The sequence below is a fragment of the Taeniopygia guttata genome, chromosome 2, assembly GCF_048771995.1.
Source record: "Taeniopygia guttata chromosome 2, bTaeGut7.mat, whole genome shotgun sequence".
Lineage (NCBI taxonomy): Eukaryota > Metazoa > Chordata > Aves > Passeriformes > Estrildidae > Taeniopygia > Taeniopygia guttata.
Window position 1 is genome coordinate 105,404,294 of NC_133026.1, and position 21,503 is coordinate 105,425,796.

The 21,503-nt window shown below is 39.0% G+C and overlaps 1 protein-coding gene across 6 annotated transcripts in view; it reads right to left on the minus strand.

Moving 5' to 3' along the window:
- Positions 1-2,023: 2,023 nt before the first annotated feature.
- Positions 2,024-21,503, minus strand: part of TMEM241 (transmembrane protein 241) — a 55,031-nt gene continuing 35,551 nt past the window's right edge. For 2 of the 6 annotated variants that reach the window (XM_041714716.2, XM_041714715.2), the window contains exons 14-16: positions 6,062-6,126; positions 5,113-5,227; positions 2,024-2,703 (exon numbers count right to left, since the gene is read on the minus strand). In XM_041714716.2, the coding sequence (XP_041570650.1) occupies positions 5,161-5,227; positions 6,062-6,126 (132 nt within the window). In that variant the 3' untranslated portion in view covers positions 2,024-2,703; positions 5,113-5,160. The other 4 variants (XM_041714718.2, XM_041714717.2, XM_041714719.2 and 1 more) reach the window with 3 other exon arrangements.

Sequence of the window (21,503 nt, forward strand, 5' to 3'; positions counted from 1 at the left end):
TGGAACCTGGCCATGCTGCCCCCTCTGCCACAGCCTGAGCAAAGACGCCAAGCCGTGCCTTCAACACATAAAGACAACTCCCAGTATGCAAAGATGGATTTTGAAGGCCACTGAGCTCTATTTCCACCCTAATCTGAGTTTTCAGCAAGACTGATGAGCCTCATGCTGCTCTGCAGAGGTCACTCTCACCTGAAGCAGGTGGGGTTGGTTCAGAGGGTACTGAACCAGTCGTGTTTGACAGAGGAGCCCAACTCCACTGTTAATAGTAGTTCTTTGATTTGCATATGTAGCAATCAGTTTAAACCTGCGCTTCTTACTTACCTCAAGCAGAGTCTCAGAAATGCAAGCATGCTGCCCTAAGGCACAAAAAATGCAAACAGAAGTTAAGCAGTTCAGTGTTGTTTAACATGCATGAGTTAAATAAAAAGGCAGTTGCCTTACTGTGCAGGAGGATACCAATGCAGTATCTGCAAGCACTGAATTCCCCCAGAGCCCAGACAACAGAAATGCATGTTGCAGCCAAACAAGTTTCCCGCAGCCATGCCAAAATACCCTCTGGTCAAAGTGCTATTACAACCCTGGCTGCCGGTTTGGCCTCTGCCTTTTCACTGAGACCACCAGCAAAAAAGCAAATGGGTGTTCTGCATGTTGCTATGAACAGCACAGACAAGATAGAGGAAGAAGATAAACCAGACTGCAGCCTACCCTTGAAAGTTATGCAAGAAGAGAGGTACAAGATGAGCTTTTCCCACAGCAAGGGTTCCAGCTCTGATTGCAAAACCTCGGCAATCATGCAGGGACTCTTCCATGAGGTCTCCTAGGGTCACTATTCACTTCAAAGTCAGCAGAAAGGTGGCACAGCAAGGATCCTACTGCATTGCCACAACTGGCTGGCAGAGAGAGTTGCCTGGGGAAAGCCAGACTGCTGCAGCCATCACTCCCAGCACTGTCTGAATTTACAGACTGGAATGCCATGAGGACTCATGGCTGGCTGTGTCATGGCTCACTGGGTGTACAAGCCCCACTTCGTACTCATGCTGGTTTCAGGACTAGTGCTCAAGCTCAAGCATTTATTTTTTCATGCTTGTCCCTCTCTTCTCCCTTTCTTCCCAAACCTGAGTTTTACCATCTGGTAAAAAAATGGCTCACGCCAAACTCAAGCCAGAGTGGGACCCAACATACACAGACAACATGCCCATACAAAGAGACCTTTTGTGATAGACTGACATAAGCTTAGGTACAATATTGACCAGAGTACTTCTCTCATAAGCTTCTCTTTATAGCATTTTTTTTTTCCTGAAAAACAACTAATCTCTTTCTAAAACTCTCTAGCCATAGAAACTGACTGCAAACATTTGTAAAATTTACCTTCTTTATTAACCTGTGGTGTTTTCTTTGAAATTAAAATGTAGCCATATTTTCAAGCCCATCTGGTTGAATTTGTTAGATTGAAGCCTCCGGTAACTGCAGCCTTGTAGAAACCATGTGTCTTGTCTAGACTAGTTAGACAGTTTGTATCTACAGAGAAGTATGCACTTCCTAATACAATCTATTCAAGAAGGATTGTCTCTGTGAGGGCAACCCTCTTTCCATGGACCATGAAGGAAACTTGGTCAACTTAGATTAAGGGACTACACTTTACATTTCTAACATCAAGTGAGACAAGTCCCTTTCCTCACTGAAGATGTGTTATCAAGTTCCTTTTACCATGTAGACTTTTCCCACAATATAAACTCATCATTTAATATTACTTTCATATAGATTGCAGGCTCTAATATATCAAGATTAATTTCTAACAGCCATTAAGCAACCAGAAGTGAAATTACCTTAAGAACCCTTGAGATTAATTTCCTTTCCATTCATTCAAGGTTCATGTTCTTTGTTTCCTCTTGCAATAATTTAAGAGACAAACCACTGCTAGGAACAGTACGTGTCCCTCACCCCCTCCAGCTGACAAAAATTGGCAGAGTTCAAGAGAAATCTCAGCAAATGGGAGAGAAAAAAATTCACAAAGAGCAATCACTACAGATATTGAGATTTATTGCTGATTTTCCCTTTCTGAAAGGCTGTCAAACTGCCACAGTTCCAGAAGGGGATTATCTCCACAAGCCCTTTGGCCTCAGTCGCTGTGCCAGTTCAGACAACATGACCAGAGACCTGTGTTTGGCAGCTTGCTGCTTACAGAACAGCTGGAGGCAAAATCCATCCTTCCAGATCCTGAATTTATACGTTGTTTGGTATGACCTGCTGTCTGCTTCAAACAAAAAAAAACCAAACCACCGGGAGCATCCTGTGGGGAATGCTGCTTTTCCTGAGTTTAGCTCCCTGTGTAAGAAGCTGCTACTGAGTGGTGCTCACACAGAGCCATCAGCATGATACAGTGCAGTTTTTTATTTACCACATCAATCTGATATAGTTGGTCTTGTGCTTTGAGGCAAAGGCTCCTTACCATCTTTGCCAACTATGCTGCTCCCTTACCAGCACTAGTAATAGCATACGTTCTTTTTTTAATTGAAAAAAAAAATAGATCCCTTTCCTCATGTTTGGTTGCACTTCTTCATTCCTGCTGCTGCTTTTTTTTCGTGATAGTGTCTCTAGGCTGCAAGTCAGCTCTTTTCCAGCTGGTGAGATCTGGTTCCTCTTTATGTGCCTGTCCTTTCAGTGTAAACAAGCAATGCTTCTCCAACTCCACCGATCACAAGGCTGTAAACAAAAGTATATCACAAATTTAGCATCATGCAAGTCCTTCTACTTGCTACAAAAAGGTATTACTTTATCTAAACATATTCCAACCTAGATACAGTTACCCAGGTGATTTTTTTCATTTGCCTTGCTAAGAAAACGCTGAAACCCAAAATATCTTATTTAAATGATCTCATCAGAAACTACCTTTCCTGTGTTTTTGGGCTGGTGCTATTCAGTAAAAATGCAGAGACAGGAATCTAAATGGAGAAGGTTGCCCCTAGTTACAAGAATAGCTGCACACCCCTACACCTGCAAGAATAGGAAAGGAAGGCAAGAAAGTTTGAACCTTATTAGCTTATTGATTCCCTCTTGCAATTTCTGTTTGTGTTTTGTCCTGAAAACTTTCCCTTCACAACATCAGTAGCAGATGTAAAGCCTAGGTTTTGTGGACAAGGTGAAATCTGTGAAAACCTTTTCACTTTGGGGTGATCCCATTGGCATAGTGAGGCCAGTAGAAATTAATGTGTTTGCCTCAGCCAAAAAGGCACATGTGCCCAAGCGCTTCTTTCCTGTGCTGCTCACAGCACAGCCGTGGCACTAAGGCTGTTCCCCAAGAGTCAGCCTAGGGGCTGGGCTCCAAGCTAGGATGAATGGTTTTACAAAAACCTTCACTTATATATGCTATCAACCCACTCAATGCATGCAATAGTTAATAATCCCCAAGTCTCCTCTGTTATCTCTCACAGCTGACAGGAATATGGTAAGATGCCGACTCTTCTCCCCTTTTAGAACAGTGCAAAGCTAAGTGTACTGACCTTTCATCTTAGCCCCATGGCTTAATTAGCTTATGAAACAGAAAAGCTCCTTACTGAACTTTATAAACAAAACAAACTTCTGTTAAGTTCATTTCTAAGAGTACTTTTTTTTTTTCCCTTGGAAAAAAAAAAAAAGGCATGTAAAGCTGAAGGCTCTTTGGTCTAATAGCATTACATTCACTTAAATCTTAGCTTTGCTGAGCTGTTTTAAAAACCACATAATTGCCCTTGTTCCTGAGAGGAAAAAAATATTGTATAACAACAGCATGACATCCTACAATTACACAGGAAAAAGCCCTGGAAAGGAGGTGCTACAGACAGTCTGTGATGTCCGCTGGGAAGACAGAATAGCTTTGGTGTGGAATTACCAACAAGGAGCAAAAGGCTGCAAGGGGTGCAAGCTTTTCAAAAAGGTAACAATGTCTGAGTGTTTTTTTTTCTGGAGAGGGTTAACCCCCGTATCTTATTTCAGCTCCAGTTATAAACACACTCTATGCATCTACTCCTTTGGAATCTATGGTTGGATAATATACACTTTGTCCTAAAGGAAAACAAAACCAAAACACTACATATAGAAGACCTTAGAAATTTTTTTATATAGTTGTGCTGTTTTCTAAATTTTTAACAGAGATTTAAAAAGAAATCTGTCTGACATACCATTTCGAAAATTAGACTGGCACTTATGTACAAAAGATAATACACTGCCCAGCCTTGTTCTGTAAAAAGATGCCAGTACCAGAGCTGTTCTTTAATATCATGTCTTACATCAGAGAAGAAGAATCCCTTTCTGAAGGATTTGAAATCTTGGGATCCACATGCCCAGGCAGTCCAAATTACTAGGCAAATGGAAACCATTGTTATATCTTCAAGATGAAGCAGAGCAAAAACCACGGCTAAATGCCAGCCCTTGATTTTACCTTCATTTTCCCATGTGGCAAACCTTCCAGCTTCTGTTTATAGTGGGGTGACAGCTAACTGCACTTGCACATAATTCAAAAATGAACATATGATATTGTCCATGACCACACTGGAGCAGCACTAAAATCCTCAGTGATTAATGTTCTCATGAGTACTTTGCAGCTGCTATCATCCAACAGACTATTTCCAGAGCTTTGCTGCTAAGTCAAGTCATTGCCAATGCACAAGCACTAACAAAATAAAAATTTTAAAAAAATTGTTTTCTTTTTTAATTATGACAATCAAAGTGTAACAGTGGCCAAAGGGCTAAAGCAAATTTTCTTTTAAACATACAGATGTGTTCATCATTTATAGAAGTTTCAATCCATGAAGTTTCAGAAGTTTCAGTCCATTTATAGAAGTTTCAGGTGGCATGTGTGCAAATATATGGGTCCATGTGCTCACATTAACAAAGGTACACAGTAATAAAGGTACACATTAATTTTTAGTGCACGTCAGTGAATACAGATGTATAATCATAGTCTGCCTCTAGCACACACGTGACAGACGTGCACAAACACATGCAAAACATGGTGAAGACAGCAGGTTAATGGCCCAGACTAGGAGTGTTTTGTAGATGCTTTGACATTGGTTAAGTCTCTGACATGCACAGGCAGCATGTATTTTCTAGAATCAAAAAAAATGCACAACTTACTTCAGCATTTGAGACTACATGTGCCTAAAATACAGATAGGAATCCATATTAACACATAAGTAAATGGGGCCAGTCTGAACTGGAGATTCTCCTTTCTATAAGGCTCTTATCACACCTGAAGAAAGGATATGCAAATTCCATTCAGTGCAGAGCTGAGTCTTTAGGATGGCAATCAAACTGAATGAATCATGAATCAAGTAGAAAGAAGGAAGCTTAAAGCTTTTCAAAAATAAGTAGATTTTTATTTCCATTAACAAATCTGTCCTCAGAGACACATGCCTAACCCCATATTGAGAAGTTATTTGCATGGCAGAAGCATTTAGGAATATCAGCCATGCTCTGTGGTTCCCTTTCACTGTGTGCTACACAAATACAGATTGAAAACACTGCCTTTGACCAAAGGAGTTTGCACCCCAATCCTTTATATTACTACCTAAAAAATTCAGATTAGGTGATTTATACTGTGTGGCCACACATTACAAAATCCAGATACATCTCTGGAAAAAGTTTATTATCATTACTTTTCTCCAGTTTAATTTTATGCAATCACAGTGCACAGAGTGTTAGGGAAACTTGAATGCACCCTCTTGGTTAAAAAGATGCTGTCAGCAAACCTTGACTCCTGTTTTTTACTTCCAGTTCCACCACTAAATTGCAGCATGACTTTGAATGGGTCATTTATTTGCCTATTGGATCCATTTGCCTCACTGCAAAATGTGCTGAGTGAATTGTGGTGAGGCTTAATGTCCAAAATGTCCATGCTCTCCCACAGAGGCTGAAGAAACACTCTTCTATTACTGTACTGCATCCATCATTGCACACCTGGTTCTCCTTACATGCAAAATAATACTGACAGCAATAGAACTTGACACTTAGAAATATTTCCACATGAAGCACTGTGTGAAAAATCATCTTTACTGTTAAACAAAAAGCTCATGTAGGCACTTACCAAGAAATGGTTAGTACATTGGCAGTCATGACAAAGAAGAACGGTGATAAGCTAGCAGTGATAACCTGTTAAATTGAAAAGAAGGAAAAAACACTTTGTGAACTTGTGATATCACAAATGAAAATTAAAATACTTTTGCTGAAATTCAATTTCCATGCGTGCAGTCATATCTTCTTTTAGTTCAAGATAGTATGATAGTCAAACATCACAATTCGATTTTGACTCAGAATCCAGGAGACAGTAGAGGCAGGGCAGGGAACCAGAGCAGGGAACCTTCTCACATATCCCAGCAGGCCTGGCCTAGAAGCCTGCTGGCTTTTACTTATTGACAGCAGACGGGGGAGAGCAGTCGGATCCCAGGTTTGGAAAGCCTTACAATTTAGAGGAGAACAAGAGCTTGAAATGTGTTTGTAGGTGTATAGAAACAAAAAAAAACCCTAACAGGATACAGGGCTAAGAAAAACAACACAACTTCAGTAGGTTTATGTTACAAGTCTCTCATTACCCCCAGGTGTCCTAGGCAGAGGAACCAGAGACAAATGACTGCTTTCCACGTACTGATCCCAGAAACAGCGAGATCCTGACGTACAATGGTTTGTAACAGATCCCTGCCTCAGCAGCTATGGAGCCACCACATCTGCAGCCTGCGTGCAGTTTTGGATGTTTTGCTGCCAGATGGATAATGTAAAATGGAAAGAGTTCAAAGAACAGTGACAGAGTCATTAGATGGGGGGATTGATTTTCAGTCAACAGTTAGGATAAGCAATGCCTGTGGGAAAGGAAGGCTTGGTAGTGGTTTACAAAAACTTGGGAAACACAAGCACTGAGGAATGAAAGGAACTATTTAGGTTAATATAAAATTGCCCAAGGAAAAAGATTAAATTAAGAAACAAAACATTTAAACAATTATCAGCTAAGATTTCCTAATCATTGTTTGCCTAGTTGACTCCCAGGGGAGACAGCAGAAACTTCATTCTGTAATCTATTACTTGTTAAAGCATTACTACGTGTGCAGTAGGGAAGCAAATGCCATTTCAGAGTAGATTCTGTGCACCAGAGCTTGGACTAACAGTGTGTTAGTTAATACCTGCTACAATTGTTATGGCCACATTTTAAAAGGCAGGCTCTGAATCTGTGTGTAATCTGTGCTCTGAATCTGGAGTGTAATCAGTGCAGGATCGCATGCAGGAGTGGCAGGTGAAGAAGAGAAGGTTGTGCATCCTCTCTGAAGTCCCACTCTATGAGTTAGGTGGAGAGGGGACAACAATCTAAATGCAGTAGTGAGACCATGCAATGGCACAGGAGCAAAGGTGTTCAGTGAGGACAACACAAGGAGTGTCTCCACTGGCCTCTTTGGGGATGTTTTCTACTTTAGGGAGATTCAGGTATGCAGGTGGCTTTTTTCTTCCTAGGTATTACCATAACTCACATCATGACTGTTCTCCATGTGCCTGTAGCCCAGGCTCCTGTCAGAGGAATGAGGCAGGAGATGGACTTGATTCAGACAGGATAACACAGGTCTGCAAGCCCACTCCATCCCTGCTCAGCAACCAAATTGCTGGTACCAATACAACCACTGATACAAACTTCATCTGACTTCAGTGTTTTCACACTGCCAGCCACAGCAGTGTACAGCATAAGCAATGCTGTATAGCTCTAAGCCAACAGAAAAAGTGAGCTCTTACTGTTATGGAAAATCAAAGATACGAAAGATACGTATCTACATCTATTGCCTTGTATCTATACATGTAAGCAAATATACAACTTAACATGTATACCCAAAAGAGACTGACAGGGGACAAAGACAAGTCACAAACAGAGTTATACTTCAAAACTCAAGATCATATTGCAACTGTGCACATTCAGTGGCCTGTCTCATAGTTATTTGCAGCCAGAGAGAGCTGACACCTACTCTGAACAGTGTAAGTTAACTATTCAGGAGCTGAATCTTTCATGCACTTTACCTAAAAACCAGCTGCAAGGCTGAATAGCCATTAGTCAAAACCAGTGCTCTAAGATACGTTTGCATCTTGTTCTAGTGGGCTGGGTTCTCCCCTTACAAAGAGTGCAGCAGATGCACTGACCTACAAGGAACCATTTCTCATTTACTCTGGTGTGAATGCTTGTGGAATTAAGTGTACCGAGCTTATTTTAGGTTAATACTAACTTATTACATAAAAATATACAATACTAATTACCAACCACGTAAACAGAAACTAACAAAGGATGGCAGCTGTGGTATGCACAGAATGTTCTTTTCCTTAAACTCATCTCCTCAAAGAAGCTGAAGTGCTGTGTTTGAGAAGTGGCACAAGTTAAAGTTGTGTCACCCACTCCCTTGTTGAGCCCTGTTTATTAGAAACTTGAGAAGAGGCCAAGGGCAGAGAAACAGGCATTCAAGAAACCTCCGAAAACAGGCCCTATCAGAAACAATACACCATTCTACTGAGATCATCCCAAACCTCTCCAAAAATGCAGGCTGTAGCCTTTTGGACTATTATGGCTGAACACTGTTGTATTTTTGAGAAATTATGTAAGAATCTTTCAGTGCCAAAGACAAACAAAATGTGGGTTGGAAGAGCGCATGAAGTAAGTGTGTGTAAGGAAAGAAAAAACAAATCACAAACAAACCAAAAGGAAAAGACATTGCTAAAATGTCTACCTTTGATGATTTATCTAAAAGAAGAACATGTTTAAAAATGAAAAACAAGCTTTCAGAGAAGCTAACAATGTAATTTGTTCCAAGGGAAGAATCTAAATCCTAGAGACACAGTAAAGAAGGTAATTTTCCTTTAAGTACATTTCAGTATTATCTGAAGTGGTTTAAGTGCATGTTTAGTTTGAAAAAAACCCTACCCACACTGATGTTCTGAATGGCCTTAAAAAAAAAAAAAGGAAAAAAACAACAAAATAAATTCACAACAAGCTAAGTGCAGTAATCTTTCTTTCTTCACTTTAAAGGTCACAGTTGTCCTCCTAGGCATTCAGATGCTTTAGTAAAAGGAATGAGCTTTCAAGACAAAAGAAAGCAAGTTAAAGGGCTAACTAAAGTTAATGATTTCCAAATATATTTTGATGCTGAATCTGTGAAACTAAGAGATGGAAAAGAAAATTTTAATTAGCTATAATGTGCCTATTTGGAACAAAGCTCCCCAAGATTTTGACATTCAGTCACTAATTCTATCAAATTATACAGGCTGGATGGTTGAATGCAAACTATTTTGACAACAGGAATCGTTCCATGGACTCTCCCTGCTTTTAAAGGAACTGTGAGCAGTCAGTATTACGAAAGCTACTTTAAAAACATTCATACCCGGAAATTTTCTTACAAAATTCTGACACAGCTTTTGATGATTAGGAAAAAAATTCAAGCGTAGCATAACTTAACAAAACATTTCCATGTGAGCTGAAATTTTTCCTAAGAAATAATTTCAAACCCTTCCTTGCATAAAAACAACAAAACAAACCAAAACAACCTCCCCTCAAGATTGTCACTTAAAATAAATCAGTTTAAGTTTATTCTGTCATTCCATTGTACCGCAAAAATAAGACCCATTTGAAAGGAACAGTTTATTAGCACCTATTTGTCTTGATTCCAGCTATTTCTGTATCACTGAGTTATTCAAAGTAATTTTAAAAATAAACATAAATCTTGGCATTTCAAATTGTGCTTTGTGCCTCAACCAAAACCAGTTCTACTTCTTTACAATGTGTATCAGCATTGCAGGAAATAAGTATATCCTTGTAATGGATATTTATCTGGGATTAGGTCTGAGGAGAGTGGGCTGATCCCCTCCACACAAGAGATTGGGCCTGAATAGTCAGATAACAAAACACATAAATATTCCAATATTCTTCACATAAATACTCTTGTACAAGGGCTGAACAGGAACCAGGAGAAAAAGAGCAACTCAGCCAGCTAGATGTTTCAAACTTACTGCTTACAGGAGATTGCCAAATTCAGGTCTCCACATAAAAGGTGAAAACTTCAGGCGTCCCCATTATTCTGGGAACCAGAGATAGGCTTGGGTGCCATAAAACATTCCACACATTGCTTACATTGCCATTTACATTTAATAAGCTCCTATCAAGGACAACACAGCACTCACCCTTAGGATCAAAATAACTTAATTCATTTCCAGAGCTCTAGAGTTTGCCCCTTACCAGGCTGAATTAGTGGCAACTAGAAAAATAATGGCATTGTTGGAATTACTGGGTAACAGACTAAGATCCATAAGACAGAAATATCCCAGTGTGTGGAAGAACTTGTTGCACAGTAGGGATAAATTCAGCACATAAAATCACTTCTACACAGGAAAAAAGTAGGCATAGGAAAAAATATGCTCTGATGTGTCCGCTTTTTCTAAATCTTCTTTATTGATACCTGAGTGGAGGGAGGCACAATTGCCACTAGCTTTAAAGGGTTCCCAAGGAACTTTGACAGACAGACCACTGCACAACTCATGATGAGAATGAGTCCTCCTTTCTCCTTATCATTTTATGGTCAGATATGAAAAAAATTCCAAAGAGAAAGTAAAATTTGTCTCATAAGTGTTGTTTTAAGAAAAGAGGAGGGGAAATGGAATTTCTTTTAGAATAAGAGATTAATTTAGTTTACAGATAGCAAAATAAAAAATAAAGACTGGAGAATTTCTTGCTCTAGACATTAAGAACAGGTAAGATATTTATTGAGCCAGCTTCCCTCTTAGATGTTTTTCTTGAACATATAATATCAGAAAACTCTGATAAGTCTGACACATGGCTTGAAGACAGGAGATGGCATCCTAAGGGTTCCTGGTCCTTGTCAATGCACAAATTTGGATCCTGGGAGATAGAGGACTGTGGAACTCTGCTTTCTGTGCTGCCTTGAGTTCTCCACTGACCAGCTGTGGTTATACCACAGACTCTGGATTGTCCAATTCGATCGGTTCAAACCAGACATCACAGGCCAGATAAAAGTATCATTCTTGACCAAGCTATCATGGATCCCCTTCAGCCCTGAATTTACAATCACTACAGAGAAAGATTTTCAGGCTGCAGAAGCTGGCTGTAGGTTTTGAATACTTAGCATTTCTGAGTTGTTCAGGAAGATATTGTTTATATAGCCAAGAACACAGATGAGGACATTTTCAAAATTTACATTCTGATTTAATCTTTCTATCTGGAATGGAAAGATATGGTGTGGATTTAGTTCTGACATGTCCATGATTTGTTAATATTAGCACTCTACTTGTACATTCCATATAAAACTATGTTTTCTCTGAAACTTTTAAACGGCAAAGAAGTTAAATGTCATAGTTCTCACTGTGAACACAGAATACTTTACAAAAGTTTTCTTAAGTTTGTGCACACAGAGCCAATCCTTGTAACTTCACTTCCCCAAACTGCCAAAAAGACGCGTATTTTTTCCAAAGAGAGTGTTTTGAAACAGCTCATCAAGTTCACTCACTGTTCAAAATAAATCATACTATTTACCATCAGGTCATTTTCTCAAAACATCAGGAAAAAGATTCTAATGTACATAACCTTTGTTTTCATTCTACTGTCGGAATTAAAGTAATATCAAGTTTTTTATAGACATAATATTTGTTCTGTCCCTCTTGCGTGGTTTAACCAGCTGCTAAGATAATCATCAAAAATCGCCAGGGAAATGGATCATTGTTAGTGCCACTGAAAACAGAATCCAATATCACCAAAAAGATAAAAATTACAGCAGGCAAACATCAATAACAACACATAATTTTTTTTTTCCTTGAGGTACAGGCACTGAAATAATTTCACAGATTTCAGAGTTATATCTCTTTTGTGTATATGTTTACTTCAGAGTAAGCTTATGTTACATGAGCATACAAAATATTTCCATGCTGGCAATGGAAATATGTCAAAAAAAAACCCAAAATCTTCAGAATAATAAAAAAGAACAACTAATATTTTAATGCCATCCTCTGTATTCATTCATTCACATGAATTTTCTAATCTTTTAATACAATTTCTCTCTTTTTTACATATATTTTCCATCTCAGGTGGTCTACGAATCATTTCCATCTATCTCTCCTCTACTTTCCTTCATACAAATTTAAGACAATGAAACATTGCCAGATGGGTAAATTCTCTGCACCATAGCAAGAATACTTTCATTCACAGACATCCAGCAGCTACAGAACCAGATGAATCAGCAGATTAAGGCATTGACTGGGACAGCCAAAGACATGGAAGAACACTGAGGGACTGCGATCTCCAGTGTCCAAACCCCAACTGAAGTGGTCCAGCATGTACTGACAAGTCTTTCTAAAATAACCCAGTCTTGAGAGATTTTTATAGAGCTGGTGCTGATTGTGAGGTTTCAAGCTGCAGAAAGTCAGCAATGTTAAAGGAGAGGAACCAATGAGCACCTGTAAGCTCACTGATTGTGCAAGCCTGGTACTGTCACTGGAAATCTGCCATGAGTTGGCAGCAAAAATCCCTGCTAAATATGACAAACATGGTACATACTCTCCCTCACAAGAAAGAGAGGATGGGACTAGAACTAATGTCAAGTCTGACTGGATTGCTGGCAATTAGGGCAGGGAAAAAACAAATACAAAGTGTGTAGAAAAAAACACTATTTTTTTCCTATGGTGATCAAACAAAATAGTTAGCAGCTGCAGATACTCTACAGAGATGTCTTCTATTGTAAGCAGAATTAAGCACCTGAATGAATCGTACATACAGAAACAGACCAAAATTAAAGTAGCATTTGCTATTTTATTTTATTTTAGGTCAGCTTTGGGGATGATCTACCACAGGAAAAAAACATCCCTGGAAGTTTTCCATTATATTGCCTATTGCAATGACAAAGCTTTCCATGAAATCATTAGAAGCTCAATGGCTCTTCACAAACCATTTTTACAATAGCAAGGTCAATCTCTGGTTAAAAAAGATACAGCAAATTCAGGCAAAATTGCTCCAACTCTCCTTTAAAGTCTCCTCTCTCTAGATATTCATTTAGTTGTATTAATCAGTACAATGAAACAAAGTCTGAGATCTTTCAACTTTGTTCTGAGGGTCTGTTGTTACCAATTAAAAAGCAAGACAAAATTTGTTGCTTAACATAAGGGCTTCAGGTGATAATGCAACCCCTGAAAGAGCACTACTAGTAAATTCACTGACAAGGAAGGGATTCAATCAGCCACACAAATTTTCCAAGGAAAGGTAATGAGGCTTTAGCTTTCAACCACTAAAATAATAGCTCTTCCCAAAAGAAACAGCAATGCCATGATCCTACCTGAAAAGCTGAGGAGCCCAAACAAGGGAAAGAAACAATTCAGTGAAATAGATTGGAGGACAGGGGAAAGCAAACCAGGCTTTGCTCTCAATTCTGCCCATTAGTTTAAGGCGAGCACATCTGTGTTACCCTCAGCCTGACCCAAGTATAGACATTCCCTGAGGGATTTCATCCCCTGACACTTCACTGGAGACTGTCAGCCTATAAAATCAGCAGACAACACAAGGAGTTCGTGCATTACAGCACACTTAGGTGCACATTGCTCATAGGAGGACTCTGCTCCACACTTCTGAAGTAAGAAAACCCTTTAACCCTTCCCGAATACAAGCTGCTCCTTAAAGGATAACCTGATGATGCTGGCACCATGGCAACAGTGGCACCATGGCAACGGTGACAGTCAGTACCTCCATGATACACACAGCTTTGATCCAGCCACACAGAAGTTTTTTCAGCTGCTGTAAATTTCTTTGCAAACATTTATTTCATATTTGCCCAAATGCCTGCACTCATCTCCTTCTCTAAAGCATCTGTTTTCTAAAAGGAGGTTTTGGTCACTCTCCTTTGCCCTTTCTTTATATTTTATCTTTCTTCTTTTTATGTTTTTTTCTTAGCATTACAAAAGCAATGATGGTAAATTCCAGGGGTTAAGGACACAATTAATTCCATGTATTGTGACTCAAAAGCAGCCAGAGTTTCAACATACCTTAGCAGTCAAATGCCTAATGATAATGATAAAACTTAGTTCTAGTGTAAATGAGTGTGTTTTTCATAGCAATAGATTCTGACAATGCTTAAAACACCTACATGTTAAGTTTAAAATATAGAACATACTAAAAGCAGAGGGAGAGGTTAGATCAAATGACACACAATCAGCAACTTGCCCTAAAAATATTTTCACAAGAGTAGGACAAATGTGTGCTAAAAAAAAAAAATCATCATATATTTAGGGTGGTTTCTCTTTTTTACATTACAAATACCTAAACCAATAATCTCTGTACTGCAGATGAGTATTTCTATATATTAGCTTTTTCATTGCTATGAGAAAGTATATTTCTTAATTAGCCCTAGTATATATATAGCTATCTATATATATAGCTAGTATATTTATAGCTTAGAGAAGATAATCCTCTGCATTTCTTTGGTTGGGTACCTATATGCAGGAGTATTTAAAGAATACCTATGCATCCTCTACTTTCTATCACATTTATGAAGATTTTTTTCAGTGCTGTTTTCTGTAAGTTATTTTTGTTTCCAGGATTTGATGACCAATACAACCATAACAATGATCCTGCAAGTGCAAGGTGGGACCAATAGGTGGTTGCATCCTTAATACTTCCTTAAAGTCAGTCAGCATCCTGTCTTACCAGATTAATACATGATCAATGTACAATCCTTTCAGATTAATATGCTACAGTAATTAGTTTTTAAACTGAGCATCATGTGAATATCAAAAGAATTGTGAACTGCGGTCTAACTTAATAATTTTTAAATTTAATTGTATAAGACAAAAGTGGCCAAGCTACTGTGTTTCCACCATATGCATCTCATCAGCAGTTTGGCTGCAGGAGAAAATGGACCATTAAGGTTTCATTTCTTGCCTTTGGATCACTTCTAGAGAATCCTCTGCCTTCACCTCAATGGCCATTTTGAATCCTGGCCTTAATTTTCTTGTCTCTCCAGTGTCACTCTCTTTTTTAAACTTTACATCAGCCACCACAAAGATATGGTTATTATTTTATGTTGCAGAAACATCTCACAATGTTAAAGTACAGTAAGGAAAGAAGGATATGTGGATTACAGAGTGTAATTAATAGAATCTATGCAAGAAAACTCTCCTCTTATGAGAAACAGGATATCATGGTCACATTTACAATGATCAATGAGGAACAAGGCAAGACAAGATTCTTCCTTTTCAGCAAGACCTACATCTATCATTGTATAAACATGTATCTATATATGTATTTATATAAAAATATGTACTATATATACACACCACAGAAATACATAAACATACATGACTGATGAGATAGGACAGAACTATTACAAGCACATTGTAAATTACTCTGCTTTCCTCAAAAAAAGTGATTTAAAGAAAATCAAAACTCTTTGCTTCTTGAAAAATATCACATTGGGTTGAAAATTATGGGGATTGTAGTGATTTGCTTCTGAACATCAAGTAGCCACTTCACACAACCTTTACTCAGACATAAAGATCAGAATTTCTGATGAAAGGCAAAGCCACAAGAATAATCATTTGCCCTCTGCTACTGGAGATAATGGCCAAAACATCCATTTCCCCTCCTAAGACTAAGAGCTTGAGCAGTGACACAAGTCTTCAGCCTATAAAGTGCCATAGTACAGAACCCAATTTTAACAGTACCTCTGCTCATATTTTAAATATTTCTCTTAAATGTGCCCATCTATAATCCAGATACTGTTATTACTTTCAGAGTTCCAGTTCTAAAGACACAAAGGGAACACCCTGCACAATTCTTTTAATTGCTGTTCCTAAATGTGCTTTGCTGATATGGAAACACAATCAATCATGATTCAAACAGGTGTGTGCACATGCTCCAGACTAACAGCATCTGTTCTGGTCAGTTCTGCAAACAAGAGGCACAATCCATACAGCTGAAGCTTTGTCAAGTAAGAACAATAGAAGTCACTTAATGGGGGACACAAGAAGGCTTCTTTATACCAAATAAATTTGATTTTCTTTGAATTTGCTGAGAAGCATTTTCCCCATTCTTACTATTTCACCAAATTTAAGACCCAACACTCCCTGTTTCCTTAGATGCTTCATGCATTATAATGCTTAACTGTACTTTTCCTGTATCTTTTCAGCCTGTCAAGGAGGCTCTTTTGCTTATATTCTGCCTTATTACTGCAAAGGCCTTAAATGGCTCCTGACATTTAGCTTCTCCCTGAAACTTCTAAGTTCAGAAGCTGACAGGTCAATGTGATTCATCATCTTGTTCATATTTTATGAATTATTAAATATTTGTGCAATGGAATAAACATTTCAACAGCAACAACAACACCATGTTGTAAAGGTAAAGTTCTACCTGCTAGCACCACAGACAAAAACTGCATTGGACTAAGATAAGGTTTAATCAAGTATTGGATGATGGCAGAGGATTTGGGAGAATTTATGGTTCTCCTGTAATGTAGCAAGTCTGGCATCAATGTGCACATCAGAGAAAAGGAGGTATTTGTATCTTGACCTTAGCTGATACAAAACTTACTTCTCATGGCATGAAGGTTATTAATCTTTCCCTTTCTCTCCAAGAAAAACTTCCATATAATGTCTACTATTGCTGAAATTGTTCGGTCCCTGGAACCTTTTAAGCAGATTCAAGCCTGTAAAATATATACACCTCTCTTTACTTTTACTCATTCTCAGTATTATCTTCTCTTTCAGACACTGAATTTTACTGATCAGTAATATGGTACACTGTGTAAAACAATTACTTTTTCTATCTGTTTTGAGACATATTGATTTTCAGTTTTGAGCAGCAGTCAGCTGTACTGCTGCTGCAAAATGCCACAATAAAATACACTTCATTTTATGTTAAGCTCAGCAAGAGCTAGCCTTCTGGCATTCCAAGTTATTCTTCATCTCATGAGATCATGAAGATAATTCCGATGAAACAACCATGATTTTCGTTGTCACACTTAAGTGGTGAATTTAACAGCTAAACTATCAGTTTGCTATGTATATCTGGCAAGAAAGGAGCTGGCTCCTTGGGAAGGAATGAGCCCAGCATCTGCCTATGCCTATCTTCTTCCCAAGTGCTGGATGCCCGTGAGTGGGCATCAATCAGGAATGGTTACTATAAGTGCCTTGCAGGAGAGGATGCGCTTCCAAACAGGTGAACCATGACCTCCACAGCAGCAGCTCAGGGGTGGCTCAGCTGGCATCCAGGAGAAAAGAAAAAGCTGGTTCCAGCAGGCAGCTTGTACACTAGATAAAACCTTCACAAAACAGACCAGAACTGAGAGCAGTAAATGCCCCCTGAGCAACCTGGGAATCCAATAGCAAACTTTTCTTTTCCACATAGGCCTGAGGCGGGTGAATACCCACCCAGCTGTGCACTCTGAAGTCATTGCCATAACTGGCCCAAAGATCCAGATGGGGACTAGCCCAAAACTGACCACATCTGGAGCCCTTTGCCGAAGAGGGGTGTGTTGAGTGCAATGCTGCACACATTTTCAGAGATTACTCTTTGCATGCCAGGCTGCCTGAAGATCTCATGGTGAACACTGCAGACTGAGGCCGTTGTCAGTTCAAGATCTGTGCATTTCTTGAATGCATCTTCAAACCCCTCCTTGCCCCCAGTGCCACGGCTACAAGAGAAAAGACCTTGTGCATGCTGCTTTTCTTATGTATGGAAAGCCCAAATGCTGCTGAGAAGGTTCAAGGGGGCAGTGAGAACCAATGAGGATGCCCAGCTTAAGGGGAATATTTTAGTGAAAAGAAATGCAATGCAATTTTCCATTGTTAAAATCTATAAACACACCTGAAGTGCCTATGTTCCTTGTCAACATTATCAGATGTAAAGCATTTTTCTGTCATGACTAATTCAGAACTCTGTGGAGGATATCAGCAGTATCAAAATAGCATAGGAAACTTTGGAATGCGTAATCAAGGCTTTTAAAAAAAATCTGTTAGCAAAAATAGCAAGTTTCCATCAGCCTCTATCCCAGATGACACTTACAGTTTTGGTATTTCTATGCATGTATAAAGTCCATTTCCTATTGTATTTCCCATCTCACAGCTCCTTTGGGAAAACCTAATTCATAAACAAAAAATTCCCAGAGAAGATAACTAAATCTCCCTACTGACCACTTTCCATACTACCCAACAAGAATAACAGAGGCATATCCTCTGCATTGCCATTCTTTGGTGTGTTTATGCTGTTTTAGTAATGATGTAATGGAAAGAAAGTGACATGCTATTATTACTGTTATTATGCTACGGACTGCAAGGAAGAATTGATTTTCTTTAAGGTTTTATTTTTCCACTTAAAAATGACAGCCTTTCCAGGGCTTTCTAAACATTAAATGTTACAAAAGGTCAAAATATTACATCATAAACATGATACTTGAAAAAATATCTTTTTACAAACATTTATTCAGTTGATAAATTTTGAGCAATGCCTTTTATGAGCAATGTCACAAGGTTACACACTCAGCAGTCTCTGTGTGTCCCATGCACGGGAAGACAGTGACAGAACTGACTATAGCTGACTGTACTCTTGGCCTCCCGTTTCCAAAAAGAGTTGGGGAAGCCTCTGCAAGGCAGGTCCATTCCCTTCTGGCCACTTAGAACAATCATGCACGGCAACATGCATAGAGAGAAAGCTGAACTCTGCCCTCTGCCTCTCTGTGCTGTAAGACCTGTGTACAGGTCAAGAACAGCCTACTGCCGTCTCCTGAGATTGTCTGAAGCCTATGTGACTTCCCTGGGTACCACATATCTCAGGAATAGAACATAATCCATTTAGTCTGCCCTCCCTAGAGCTCTATGGCTGGTTGATGACTTTTCTTGAAAGTCAAAAATCTTATCTTTAAGATAAAGGAGTTGGACTGAGAAATGAATGCACTTGAGGTTGGGCAAAGAATTGGTATGAGTTGGGGAGGAAGAGAAAGACACAGGCCTGTTTCAGAGAGCAGCATCTGAAGTTCCTGAAGGAAGCCACCTGAAGTGTGACACCCAGTGTCTACCATAGATGTCAAGGCTCAAGATCTGTGAGACAGCCTGGAGACATTTCACCCATTAAGGTATTTAAAAACCAAGAGGGCACATTTTGAAAAGAACAGAGAACCAGCAAAGCAGAAGAATGTGGCTGTACCTTTCTTGGTTTTGGAAGCCCAGCCTTAGCTAGCTTCGGAGCCTTCTACATTAGTATGGTACAGAGTGCACAGTTCTCCCATGTAATTTTGGCATTTACATCAGTGCATTAGCAACGGAAATGACTTCCAAAACAGTTTTCATTCTTTTGACTTCTCTTTGTCACAATAATGATTCATCTCCCAGCCTCAGCTCTCCATATGCTAGTAACTCCAGGAGAAAAATAAAAACATGGGAGACTAGGAATCTATTATGCAGACGAACAAATAAACCTGCATTCTCTGCAATTCAAAATTCTGTTAGATTCGAAAAAATTTACTTCTGAACTGTTGTTTTGTACTGCCAAGCATATAGAGATGGTTTGTCAAGGCTAGGAATGAAAAAGTATCTTCCAAAGACATACTCCAAGCTCACAGTTCTGCCTTTAGCTTAAAAGAACATGCCAGTACCAAACATACACTTCAAATTGGTATCATAATAGATAAAAGGAAACAAATTATTTCAGAGCATCTCTTAGGGCTCAAAGTTAATGTCTGCTGAGACTGGATTTATTATATTAAGCACAGCTGAAAATTGTGCTGAGATACCACCCCCAAGTCAAAAAACATAACTTTGTGTGACCATGTCATGCCCAAAAGCTGTGTAGCTGGCTTTTTCAGTGGATACACAATTGTCAGTCATTTACACTACCCTCACAATATTAACATTTTCCATTGCCTGGCAATTCAAAATCTCCAGCAAGTCTCAGCTGTTTTTACAAGACAGCTTCCTTAAATTGCAACAGTGCCCCAGGGAGCCTGTGTCACTTAGCTTAGTGGCCATGAAGCACACAATGAAGTTGTTATGGAGACTAACATATCCCCAGCAATTATATGGTGTAATTAGTGTTGGCTGCTACAATGTAACTATGAAGCTGTCTCCATGGAAACTACCCTAAACTGGTATTTTTACGGTTTCAGTAACTAGTCTTTTTTACAGACCCTTACAATGCAATGAAGTTCACACTGATTGCCTTCTCTGCCTGAAGCTCAGCTGAGAAACACATTTTCTCTTCCAAGGTATTTGCATAGTCCTCATGGTGACTCACAGGAATCAACTATATGTAGCAGGAATAAATGTACATATTTCATACAGTGAGGACCAATCAGAAAGCAATAGGGATTGTTACCACTTTTAATTGTCTTTATCCATGTATGTGTGCACATCCACATGCATGACAGTGCACAAAGTGTGTAGATGGAACGAGTTCAGTTCTACTTTTATGAACCCCGTCTTGGAATCCTTGAGAATTTGAGGGTCACAGAATCTTCCTCTTTCAGATTAGAGATGCACTTCTAACGACAATGTTGCCACAAAGAGCTCCTACCAACAGAGTCCAGATGGGTCTAGGACATAATTCTCCCTCTGTCACAGGGTTTTGCCTTGTAGCTGCACAGTTTTTCCAGGCTGGGTGAGCACATGTCTTGAGACAGTCTTGCACAAAGTGCAGGATCTTCGTGAAAACACACCGTGTTTATGGAACTTCAATGGGAGTTTATGACATTTTTGCCTAAAGCTTTATTAGGTCCAAGCCAAGAAAGAAAAGGGATTTTCATCCAAGAATCTCACTGCCACTTTTTCCTGAGCCAGCAGCACGCAAAGACACTACTTCAGTCTACAATATAACCAAATGTGCAGGTGCCAGAAAACCAAACACATTCTTGTTCTAGTTATGATATTCATATAAAAATTTTAAACTAATTTTGAAATTCCAGAATCCTGTTCCATTAAGGCAGAGAAGAGCAAGGGAGAGACATTTACTTCACAAGGTACCCATGGCAGGACTCTTTTATAAATTTCCTGCAAGTAAATAGCCCCCAGCAGAATATTTTCTAGCATTCGCATGCTAAGCAGCAGTGAGAAAGGAATTAAGAGGTATACAAATTGAAGCAAATGTTTTGGCAGAGGCTTTAAGATTGCAACAATGTGGAAAAAAGCATGAATTTATTTCATTTCTCTTGGTTGGTTTGCCCCTGGAATTACAGCAGATAAAATTCTCATGTGAAATGCTATATGTGAAGAGAGGTGCAGTGAGCATAACAAGGCTAGGAGCCCCAGAAGGCCTGCAGTTGTGGCTCTCCATTTTATTAGAAGCAGAAAAAAGAGAATTTCTACTTTAATAAAAATATCAGTACTTTTCCAACCATTAAGATGGATAAAATCAATTATTTTTGCACTGACATGAAGAGGGATCTAGTCTATCCATTCTCTTCAAGACACCATGGGGAGTAAAGAAGCAAAAACACAGACACAAAATATAAAATCCAAGACTATAGGAGTAATTC